General features: G+C 40.5%; 1 protein-coding gene across 2 annotated transcripts; it reads left to right on the forward strand.

Annotated features, from left to right (window-relative positions):
* Positions 1-1,838: 1,838 nt before the first annotated feature.
* figla (folliculogenesis specific bHLH transcription factor) lies at positions 1,839-12,184 on the forward strand. 2 transcript variants are annotated; one of them, XM_078250079.1, is made up of 5 exons: positions 1,839-2,118; positions 3,384-3,530; positions 3,654-3,749; positions 7,243-7,395; positions 9,695-12,184. In XM_078250079.1, exons 1-5 carry the CDS (start codon positions 1,918-1,920, stop codon positions 9,707-9,709), a joined length of 612 nt encoding a protein of 203 aa, XP_078106205.1. In that variant the 5' UTR covers positions 1,839-1,917; the 3' UTR covers positions 9,710-12,184. The 2 variants fall into 2 exon arrangements, with proteins under 2 accessions (XP_078106205.1, XP_078106206.1); XM_078250080.1 differs by having other exon boundaries at positions 3,654-3,743.
* The last annotated feature ends 394 nt before the right edge of the window (positions 12,185-12,578 follow it).

The following is a 12,578-nucleotide window of genomic DNA, read 5'->3' on the forward strand; positions in this document are numbered from 1 at the left end:
CGTTTCCAGGTTAGCACTCCACCAATCAGATGGGTCATTTGAGTCCGACTGCCGGCAGTGCCCACCCCGCCGATTATACATGTCAAATCGGCCAAAATGAAGGACGACGGCCCCTCGGATGGACGACGGCACGGAACACACCAAACAGACTGTCCAACGGCCGATTATAGGCCCGGTGTGTCTTGGGCTTAAAAAATGTGTCTAAAACAGTTGTGGTCAAAACTCTGAAGATCTTGAGAAACAAATCAAATTTGCCTCCTTCCTCTAGTAGCCCAAATCAAAATATCAGATTCCATTTGTGCTGTTCAAACTGATGTGAGCCATACAAATGAATGTAGCCTAACCGTCTTGTCATTTCAGATCCAGCCCCCCCTAATGCTCTCTGATAACCCCTTTCCCACCAGTGTCACCACCTGACCTTCTCCACCCACTAACTCACCTGCTTCCCATTTCCCTGATTATTACACCAGAAGTAGCCCCGAACTGCCAGACCTTCCTCCACAGTGCTGCGGAGGAGGACAGCAAATGTTCAGTGTTACCAAAATAATGTGATGTAAAAAGGAACGGGACCCCCCCCCCCAATAATCACCGAAGGCTTGCGTCATGTGGATGCACTGACAGTGTTGTTGTCATTACCTGGAATTCTTCATGGGGGAAACTACGGATATAGCTTTAAATATATTTGAAAGCACACGATTACCCTGGGGAGCCTACAGTGGTTTCCATACTTTTTCCTGTCAAGGACCCCTAAACTAACACAATTTATGCTGTGTTCCAGGCAACCCGTAACCTGTGTTTTCACAACCTTCTTCCCGTGAAAGTGCCCTGGAACAGCAGTCAAACCCGTAACTTACTACCCGTGAACTCGTACCAGATCGTTGTACTCCCAGTTACAGTTTTTGACGTCACACACACATAAACAACAATGGCGACCCTGTTGATGCTGTACAGACGCCGGTGATTAACGGTGAGAAATAGAAACAAATAAGACATAAATAGGCAACGTAAAGTAATTCCGCACATTGTAATCAAAACAATACACATACGATTGTGTACTAGCCTACAGGTTATGTTTATTAAATGAAGCCCAAAATATGTCGCCGACTAGAAATCGCTAGTATCAGCTAGCGCTAGCTAACGTCAATGTTAGGTAGCCGCTAGCTAACGCTAGCTGGAAGGGTTTGTCGTGACTTTGCCTGGAACGCTACCAAGTCGTGAGTCGTGAGTTGAAGTCGTAACTTAAGGGCTAAAAATTGTGTCTGGAACGCAGCATTAGACCACTGACCCCCATTAGATCTGACAGGATTTTTGCTTTGAGATGTTTTATTACAAAACGTTTATGAAACCCATGACCAAAATTGTCATACATTATGTCATTGTGTTACTTATAGCTGGAATTATAGTAAACATAAATGATTTCCCTTTTGCTGGGGACCCCTGGAACTTTCTCAATGACCCCTGTGGGTCCCCTGACCGCACTTTGGGAACCGCTGACCTACTGTACCCACTGAGCAAGTTTGACCTGCAGGTTTCATGATAGTTTTGCGAAAGCAGATAAGAAGTATTAAAATCGTGTTTATAAGCAAATTAAAGCCTCTACAAAAATGCTTTGTTTTGCATATGCATTTATTTATTTTTTTACTATTGCCGCAAATAACACAGGGAATAAACAGGTTTTGACACAAAAAAATGTGGATACCAGGAGTAGCCTCTGTAGTTGAACACGGCTGACCGGTAAAAGGATTTAATTCAACTCACATTTTGATGGACAGCGGCAGCGACGTCATGTTGCTTCAGGGCCTAATTAAGCACGTAGCACAGGTGTGTGCGCTCTCCCGCAGTGAGTGATGTTGACATGAGAACATGACTTGAAATTAAAAATAATTTACAGAAGCAACAGATTGTCGAGTCTAACATATGTTACTTGTTAAAATGAAGGTGCCAGAGGAGGAATTAATGAGCGATATTTTGAAGCGGTTAACGGGCGAGTCTGCACTCCCTGCATACAGCAACATTGAAAAGTTCAGACGAGGAAAGGACGGCTTATACTTTATCGCGGAGGACTTTCATGAAACTGTGAAAAAAAGGGAATTAGTCAACGCCAAGGAACGACTACGAGTGAGTGTTCATTGGAAATTACACTGTATGAACCACGAATAAATGTTTGATAGTTTGGTAATTGACAGGAGGGTAAGCAGGTTCAGTTCCCCTGAGCAGAGAAACTCACGTCAAACTCCGTTAAGTTAGCTAACATTTGCTCGCACGTAAGTTAGCTTAGCTTTCCCCTGTTTATCCTGAAATGTAGCTAGCTAGCTGTAAATGCTATAACGTTTGTTAAGACCGGACAGTTATTAAAACATTTCAGCCTTTTAGAATTTTACTAACGTTACTTTCCAGCTAGGTCTGCATTATCTTGGGCTTTGTAGGCCAACCACAGTCAACTGGTTTATTTTAATGCTTTTAATCCACATGATTGTTAAATACACATAATTTACCCGTGGACGATATTAGGTACACATACAGACCTAAATACTTGGTACTAAGTAGGAGGAAGCAGACTAGATTTTTCCTTCATTCTCAAAATTGAAGATTGAGAAACTGTGACTGGAAGATATTAATCCATTATAATATTGTGAAAACAATGATTTGTAAGTAATTTCAAGGGGCTGGTAACACTCAGTTGGCCATGTCGGTTTGAAATGCAACTTTCAAAGGTTGACTGAGTCTGTTATAGTAGCATCTGAAGACCTGTGTTGGCTTGGGTTGCTGCAGCAGCTTTTGTACAGAGCCCTATTTATTTGCTGTATAAAAAAACTGCACACTGTGAATTATGATCAAATCGGGACCAAAAACTTCTTTGAAACTTTTATTCCTTTTGCATGATGTACTAGGTTTTACAAAACCATTATAGCTCATAATTCCAAGGGCGTAACTTTATGTTCAACATTGGGGGGGGGGGGGTGAGATCTCCACTTTTGAGCACAGTTGAAATTTTGAGCATATGAAACCCTTAATTTTCTGCATTGTGGTGAATTTTTCTGCAAAAGTTTGTGCCTTTTCTGCATCAAGTTATGGTGCAATTGTCTTTATTTATGTAAAGGAAATTATAATAGATTTTTCTGGGGGGGGTTGCACTGGCCAGTTTTGATTATTGGTGGGGTTGTAACCCCCCTGTATATTATGCATATGGCTCATAGTGTCAGCAATTAGGGGTGAAGTGAAAACAACTGTCACTGTTTCAAGCGCTATGAAATCGTACATGTTCTTATTCATTATGATTGTTTTTCCTTGTTTAAATTATAGTTACATAATTCCGAAAGAATTATCTGATGATCTAATCTGGTGTATAGTTAAAATGAAACTTCAGCTTCTTTTCTGTGCAGATCAGGAACTTGAACCACATGTTCTCCCGCTTGAAGCGAATGGTGCCACTAATGCGACCTGACCGGAAGCCCAGTAAAGTGGACACACTCAAAGCTGCAACGGAATACATTCGATTGCTTGTTGCAGTTTTGCAGGACACCGCCAGTGTAAGTACTGTATTCATCAGGACTCTTATCAAATAAGTGTCCTGTGTTTAGGCCCTGTGTTTTCCAAGGTCAGCACTGCCACTTATTTTGAGATGTTGATTAGTGTTATTTTCTTTTTTTCAGGATGGAGGCAGTGGGACTGATTTCTTAAAGAAAGCAATCACTTATAGTCAGACTGACGGCATGGGCAATGACCTATGGAGAGTGGATGATGTAAGTGTAAGCATATTTTTCTTTACATATAAATGGGGGAATTAATGTGTTTTTTCACCAGAGTGGTTATCTTTGGAACCGTGGGGGGAAATAAAAATATTCTGTCGACTTTGAAGTGGGTTTTACGATGATTACATTTCCGTTTATTTAATTGGAGTCTGGTGGGTTTGGTGATAGCGATTTATTTTTGTTGACTGCAGCGGTCTTTCTTAATACTGGACCAATTTCAAAAATATGTTGTTCCCATTACTCACTTAGACACAAAAACATGGAAATATAGGGTCCAGGTTAGTTACCCTTTAAAGGTGTGATACTGCCACCAAGTAGACTGGAGTCGCTACACTCTCATCATCATCATCATCATCATCATCATCATCATCATCATCATAATAATAATAATAATAATAGTAGTAGTAGTAGTAGTAATACATTTTATTTAAAGTGCCTTCCATGACACCCAAGGTCACTTCACAAACAAAAAAGGACATTAAAATTATAATCATCTCATAAAAAATAAAAGTCAGTCAGTCCATAAGCCATCTTGAAGAGATATGTTTTAAGTCTGTTTTTAAAGTCAGTAATTGAGTCACAGTGTCTGATGTGGTCTGGCAGTGAATTCCACAGCTTGGGGGCGATGTAGCTGAAAACCCTCTCTCCCAGGGTGCTGAGGTTCACACTAGGGACATGCAGTAGGCCTGTTGAGGAGGATCTCAGTGAGCGGGCAGGGGTGTAAACTTCCAGTTCTCGCGATAGAGCAGTGCGAGACCACCTCCCCTCCCGGATGAGCGAGGTTTAGCTTGGTTCAGGTGGAAGAAATCATCGCTCCGCTGCCACGCCTCCGCGAGACACAGAAAGTCCAGTCCACGGTCCACAACGAAGTCGCCGACGAGAGAAACCCCGCTGGTGAGGGATCTTATGTTGAACAATCCAGCTTTCAGTTGGTTTGACTGACTGTGCATATCCAATCTGGGCAGACTGGCAAGCACAGTATGGTCAACTCGTCGATCAGGCTTCAAATGACCGCAGTCAACAGTCCAGAGACGAGAGTATTTTGCCATCCTTGCGAGCCATGTAGATTTTATTGCGACGAGATCCTTAGTGGGCATACTTTGGGCGTCGGAGAATGTCGCGTTGACACAGAAGCTTCGCAGAAGGTGCACAGCTCCCCCATAGCCGGTAAAGTTTTTTTATTATATTTCCTCATCCTTACTCCAGCAGATGTAGCCTATGCATGAAGTTGTTGTGGGTGGGTAGTCCTAGTGGGCTGTAGGCTTAGGCTACTGCGGTAAACTTAACTTGCATCCTCCGGTCAAAGACGCAGGTCAGGCATCATGTCAGACTCCAACCCCGTATAAAACAAAATACGGCGGAGAGATGATAAAATGCGTAGCTATTGAACTTTGCTAATGAACTGAGTATGAAAATCAAATCAAATTATCAATGTATTCGTGAGAAAAAGTAAAATTACTGAAAATAAGCAAGCAAGACGGAGCGGCGTCAATCTCGCCAGCGTTCCCGTTACTAGGCAACAATAATGGCTCTCTTATGTTGTGTTTCATTAGTGGTTTATCATGGCCTCATTTACTTTCCCTCAGCACTTGCACTCATGGGAATCCCTGCCGCCATCATATGTGTCTGTCTGTCTGTCTGTCTGTCTGTCTTTGAAATATCTCATGAAGCGTCCAATCTACTTCACACTTTCTGGGTACCCAAGGAACTAGGGTTTCAAATTTGGTGCATTTGGAGCAGTTTGGACAGCTTTGGATATGAATACAGACACTATATCGTATTAAGTTTCTGTAAATTCACCACTTTCTAGCAGACGGCAGACGTTACCGTCGGCAAAATACCCCGCAAATAAAATCCATACTTCAACGTTAACCGTCAAGTCACTAAGCCTGTTTGGAAATGAACACCCCTGCTGAAGTGTTGAAATTTTTTTATATATATATATTATTAGTAATATTTACTGTGTTCGGTTAAGTTTATATCTTTGTTACCGTTTCCAATATGTTTTAGTTTACAGTGGGCTGTCAGGAACAGAGTAAAACAATGTAAATACATTATCAAGAATATAAGGTAATATCACTTAATCTGAATGGGCTACGTAATCCAGTGAAAAGAAGCAAAGTCATTGCAAAAAATCAAAAGGGAACATTTGCATGTTATTTATTGGCAAGAGACACATCTCTCAGATGCAGAGCATGAGAAACATTACATACATTCTACTCTTTCCTCTGACGTCATGCACACGTGGGCAACGATAACCTCACGAGATCAAGCCGGCCGCAGTTCTGAGTCGCAGGCAGCGCAGTTGCTTTTCACTGACTGCAAGACCCAGGCGGACCCAGGGCATGCTGGGAAATGCCGGCCTCTCAGCTGATCTAACAGCTGATTGGTTCAGAATCGACTCAACATGATGACGTTTTCTTTTATTTCGAATTGGAGGGATTTTAACTATTTGTCTGATTTAAAGGCTTATTCTGTACAAACTACATGTTGTGTGGTTGGTAGTTACGTTTAGAAGTCAGAGACTAAATCCATTCAGATTATGAATCATCCACAGTGTGTTGTTAATTAAAATCAGCAACAGATTGCATGTAGAGCATTTTGAGAGCTACTCTGTCATAATTAAAATAACTGGAGACTCTGTACAAGCTCATATATGGGTCTGATAACATTTTATTAAATCGGACTCGAACCACAGTGTTTCTGTGACTTCCTGTTCATCCTGAAAGCTGCTGGAATCGGCTGGAAACTGTCTGACTTGAGAGCGGATTTTTGTCAGCGGCCCCGGCTGCTGCTGCCTGCTCTCGTCCACTTTACAGGCGAGGCGCAGTTCATCTCGAACGAGCCTAATATTAAGGGCTGAAGGGAAGTGGGAAGCCTCACACTCGGGAGCGGCTGAGCTAAGTGGAGACCTAGTGGTAAACAGTCCGGTGTTTGTGTAGAGTGAAGACGATAACTAAACAACTTTAACTTTGACGCTTTTCCATTGATAATGAAAACAACCAGTGTTTGAGCCATATTTTGATTAAACTAACAGTGTTTGATATGTTTTCTTTTCTTATGCTTTTAAAAAAAAAAAAAAAAAAATTCTTGCCTTACCCGGAAATTCCACCAGGCACGGATGCGCCCGTGTTCAGGTTTTGTTCCGTCTTCCGCCGTGTGTCATACCACACCGGGAGCTGCCGAAGTGGAGTGTTTTGCCTGCCCGACTCAAGCCTTTCCTCTCCCTGTTGAACGCCCATACGTATTTTTAGCGGAGCGGAGAGCCGCTTCTCACTCGCTTCTGGGATGCATGTCGCGGCTGGTGGAATAACAAGCATTTTCTTTTTGCTGAACGCAGCACAGATGCACCTGGTGAAATTTAGGGCTTAGTTCATTATATCTGTCATGGATTCACTTTTCAAGTCTAAAGCAGGTGAGAATTTGATAGTAGGGGGGTTGTTGTTGTTATTGTGTTTTTACTTGCATGTTTTTTTTTTTTTTTTGACAGTTGCTGAACATGTCAGAGGAACACATGGAAGATGGTTTCACCATGCCCCCGGAACCGGTATCTGATGACGGAGATATGAGCAGACTGGTGTTGCAACATTGTGTGATGCCTGCATACCAGTTCATCATTCAAGTAGCACCTGATCAGACTTTGGTAACTTATTTCACTTTCCTAATGTTATGCTTAATGTTTGTCAGATACACTCCAGCTACACCTCTGACGCTTGCAAGGGAGCTATTGTAGTGGACTGTTAATGTTGGTCCCAGTCAGTCACGACTCAGAAATCTTAATAGATGTGTCATGGCTATACATTTATCCCTCTAGGGTTTTACACTTAATGTGTGTATTTGATTAAAGGCACTCTAAGCGATGTTGGGTGACATCACTTACTGTTGACGTTCAAAGTATTGTCAAACAAAACGGAGGCTGGCTCGCCCCTCCCTCCTCCTCATCCCGTCACCTCCCCCTCCCTTCCGTGCTTCTGCACACTAACCCCCCAACCCCCACCCCCAAATCCTTCTTGTTGGTAATTGGCTGGAACACTATTTATGTTTGGTGGTGCAGGTTGGCGCAGTTTGTTTTTGTTGCCGTTTATGGAGCCTGAGCTGTCTACAGAGACCGCGTTTTTTTTACAGTGTGTTCAGGGGACAGGCAGCTAGCGGATAGTGAGATGTTTGCTGTATGTGACAAAAAATGTTGTAGCCTAAAAAACGTGTGACATCACTTAGAGCACCCTTCAGTTCTCCATCATGAAAGGGATGTGACATGGTGTTAACAAGAACTTAACTCAATTGAGTTATTGTGGAAATTACTGTGCTTCCATAAACCCTAAACATAAACCCATAACATATTGCATATATATATATATATATATATATATATATAGCACATTCCAGCAACAAGAACATTTAAAGTGCTTTACATAAAAACACTTAGAAGTTAAAAACATCCGTTAAAGAGAATATAAACAGCTAAAAAGAATAAGACGGGTATGAAATACAAGAATAAAAGTCACAATGCAGCGTAAAAAAAATTAAGAATTACTTTTAAAAAAGGCAGCATCAAAAAGAAAAGTCTTCAGCCTTGATTTTAAAAGAATTTAGTTGCAGCAGACCTGCAGTTTTCTGCCACTTGTTCCAGATGTGTGGTGTAGCGTGCGGATCGGGCCACATTTTTCTGTCTGAGCCTGGCCCGCGTCCGACAAAGCAGTAACCGACCCCGACAGGCATTAAGAGATTTATGTCTGAGCCCGACAGTTAAAATCTAATTTTTTTTCTCATACTAATGACACATGTACGTTTTGTTTGTGTGGAAAGCCCGTTTTTATTAACCAACTGTAGGAAGGCTTTCAGAAATGTCAACAGATGAGCACATCAGCGCACACGGGGCAACAAGCGCACGTTAACACAGGCGCGCACCTACATAATAAGCTTTTTTAAATTTAAAATGTTCAATGCCTTATCACGCTGATGTGACCGAGCCCAACCCGAAACCAAACATTATTTCTAAATATCTGTCCGAGCCCGTCGGGTCCCGTCGGGCTCCGGTATCCATCCTCTAGTGTAGTGCATAAAAACTGAACGCTGCTTCTCTGTGTTTAGTTCTGATTCCGGAGACAGAAAGCAGACGTGATTGTTGGTGGGGGGTTAAGTTTGAGTCAATTTGGATGAAACGTAATCCACAGTTTAGTCAACATTGTCTTCTGTTGTGCTAACTGTGTAGAGAGTTACACAATCAAGTTTAAAAACGTGAACTCCGTATTGAGAAATGCGTGTTATCAGTTGTTAAAAAAATTAGTTTGAGTTTAGAATGAATTATATATGTTTTGGTAATTACGAGCTCACTTAATTAAATTATTCCAGTAATAGACTATGTGAATGCAAAATCTTAATGGGTTGTAGACAAATGGTGTAACCTTTTAAAGGAATTAGGAATTATTACAGACGCTTTTAACAATATGCAATCAGACACATTTTTAATTGAAATGATTTGACAGGAATGTGATGCAATTACAGCTGGCAATCAAGACAATGCATTTGATTGTCTTCAGTGTAGCTCTCGCATCCAAGGCATTCAAACTGTCCTCACAAGTACCTCGTCATCTGATTGGATAAATCAAGGTGAAGAGGTTTAGGTCAAGACAAGACCATTGTTCCATTGGCGTCAAGTACTGTTCAGTTCATAAACTTACTGTGGCTGTCACAATAGCTGTTGGTCTAGGTGTGTGTGTGTTTGTGATTGGGTATACATTACAAACAATTAAACCAAAGCTCGGCTCAGATAAGGAAATCTGGCTTAAGTGAAAAGTTGAACCCTTAGCAAGAGATTTGTCATGACCAGTTTATCCTCAAGTAACTGAAAAATGTTTAATTCATGGCAAGTGTAGTGATTCTTCGTGCAGTTTATTCCATGAAGAAAAAAAATAAACAGTGATGTAATCTTTTTTCAACAGATGTCTCAACCATAGAGCAGATGGCTTGGACCACTATTGGAAACCTTTCAGGTTGGATATGTTTAATACATGAATATCAAATCTGAATAATCAGTACAAGTACATTTTCAGGTAATATGCAGATTGCTGAAATCATACCAAAAGTGGGGAAGATTATTAAAAGTCTAGTCGGTGTAAATGATCATGTCAAAACACATAGTAGTACAAATGTTGCCCCCATGTGGTCTGAAAGGTTGTTGTCATTTATATGAAATTTTCCATTGAAATTGGTACAAAACAAGCACAGGCGTTGCTCACAGAAGAACTTTTTTCATGTCACAGTATGAAAAGCACAGTTTAATAATTAAAATGAATGACTGAATAGCATTTAGCTTTCAGGGTCATGTTGGCTCACTGTCATGCTGTCACTTCTTATTGGGACACGTGGAATAGAACAGAGCCATCGTTAATGTAATTAGAAACACCTGCACTTTTCTGGCTATGACAAAATGTCAGACCTATTGCTTAACATTGTGTCCTTTTAGTGGGGTACTTCATTCAGATTTACAACCAGAGTAAATGTTGAATTGTATTTTTTTGTGTTTAGTGTTATGGTGCGTTCCATTTGTACTCTGGAAGTCAGAATTTTTGAGTTCCAAGTTGGAAATTTCAAATGGAACACCGCCTTAAGACGGATTTCCGACTCGGAAAGTCGGAGAACCTTACAGTATCCTGAACAAAGCCGACCACAAAATCCAACATGGCTGCTCAATCGTCAACAGTAGCGAAGCTGTAGTAATGTACTGTTTATTAGCACTTCTGTCTTATTTGTGTCTCATTAAACCAGTTGTTCAGTCCTTCCAGAAAAATGTGAGTTTTTTTGTGATTGTTGCGGGCAAAAATCCTTGATTATGCGTCACGTTTTCTTAAAAAATGCGATGGAATATGCAAGATATTTATGCAATTTTATGCTATGAAATTGCGGGAACTTTCGTCATGGCTTCATCGCGGGGTCTGCAGGTTTTCCATAATGTTCACGTCGCGTAATTACGTCACTTCATAACGTTCCCATGGCAACAGGGGAAAATGGCTGCTCTTGCAACGCAACGCAACATTTTTCAACTTTCTGCTAAGATATCTGTGACTTTTTTGCAACGAAAATGCGGGGATTATGAAATCATGCAAGCCCGCATATTTTGCGCAGAAATCTGCAATTTATGCGGCGAAAGTGCGGCGTATTTGAAAAAATGTGGCCCCCGCATAAATATGCAGATTATGCATTGAATTATGCGATCGCATTATCGCGTTTTTCTGAAGGCGCTGGTTGTTCAAACAGTACTGTCCATCCTCTACCTGTCGACATGATGTTGCGCTGTTTGTAAGCACAAAATGTAATGTGGTGTTATCAACTGGTATCGCTAACAATGGCTAACCTGGCTAGAGCAAACCCCACCGTTTCTCCGGCTTGTTTGACTGGAACGCAGTCAACCCGGGTGTGACGTCATTCCCAACTCTGGCTCCAGACTTCCGAGGTAAATGGAACGCATGCTTAAATCCAGGTATCTTCCTGCCGCCACCACTACACTGCCACTGCTTACAGGCCCAGCACACTGCAACAGATGTTTTCAGTTATTCTGGCTGATTAGACCTCGGCTCAAATTGGAATTAGGTGTGACTGGTAATTTGCTCAGGTCACTAGACTTTTGCATATAGAACTAATAAATACCTGTTTCAATGTTTAATGCTTTATTTTAACACTGGAGCACAGTGGAAAATACTTCCACTGGTTTGATATGCATTGTTACAGTGCCCTCTTCTGGTAGAATGTATCAAGTCTGTTGCACCCAGCATCACAGTTAGGAGTGATCAGTAGTGTGCTCTGCTGCACCTGTAACCAGAACTTACAGGGACCTCATGGTGTACTAAAAGCTCCTACATCAGTTTAGTATGTTTGGGGGGAGGAGAAAACAACCTCCCAGATAAGTTATTTCTATCAACAAGTCACTCGATGTAGTAATTGTGTTAAAAGAACTGTGCTATTTTAGAGAAGGTAATTTTTGTTGTATTTGTAGGGGCCTGTTGAAGAAAGGAAAATCTTGAAGAAAATGCTATTTTATTTCTTGTTTAATTTAACTTTTGAAATTTTGTTTGAGTAAATATGAATGTTTTTATTTTCATTTATAAAACTGTATCCTTGGCAGCCCTTTAATAAAATGTAAAAGAAAGCTTCAGTTTTTTTTAATTTCTGTCTGAAAGGGTTTGTTGTTTTTTTAGTCTAGATGCCTTCTCATTCAATTTCATGGTACCAAGACTACAGTTATAAATAGTTATATTAAATTAATATGCTAGGCTTTCATGAATTGTCCTTTTTGAAGGAAGAAATTTGTACCAGGAGGACAACTTTTGTGTTCTATTTCTCGCTCTTGTCCATTGTGGTCTAATACAGATGTGTTTATAAAGCGGTCTCATGTTAATTTCAAGTTTCATGTTTACTACTACCCATGTACTAATCTCATTTCAAAAATACAACTGGAAATAACAAAATGCATGATACATTTAGTAATGACCCATTGTAACTAGTGTTTTTATTAAATCCATTATGTCCAGATTTGTATTAACACTTTTAAATTTGCAGTGGTGGAAGAAGTAATTAGGTAAGAAAGATTTCTTTTCCTATGAAGTAAAAAGTAGCAATACCACAGAATAAGAATACTCCATTACAGGTAAGAGGCCTTTCAACATGTTTGCCCAAGTAAAAAATTCATAAGCATTTTCAGACAAATTAACCTAAAGAAAAGTATCAAAAGTACTCTTTATTTAGAATCTTATGTTTTATATAATTTAATTCATTACTGATAAATTAACATTTAAACAGCATTTGAATGGAATAAACTGTTAAAGGTGG

The sequence above is a fragment of the Sander vitreus genome, chromosome 5 (assembly GCF_031162955.1).
Source record: "Sander vitreus isolate 19-12246 chromosome 5, sanVit1, whole genome shotgun sequence".
Lineage (NCBI taxonomy): Eukaryota > Metazoa > Chordata > Actinopteri > Perciformes > Percidae > Sander > Sander vitreus.

Excerpts from the sequence above, each read along its gene's own strand:
- figla (XM_078250079.1), top strand. The coding sequence starts at position 1,918 with ATGTTACTTGTTAAAATGAAGGTGCCAGAGGAGGAATTAATGAGCGAT. Across the intron at positions 2,119-3,383 it reads ACGCCAAGGAACGACTACGA|ATCAGGAACTTGAACCACAT; the intron begins GTGAGTGTTCAT and ends TTTTCTGTGCAG. Across the intron at positions 3,531-3,653 it reads TTTTGCAGGACACCGCCAGT|GATGGAGGCAGTGGGACTGA; the intron begins GTAAGTACTGTA and ends TCTTTTTTTCAG.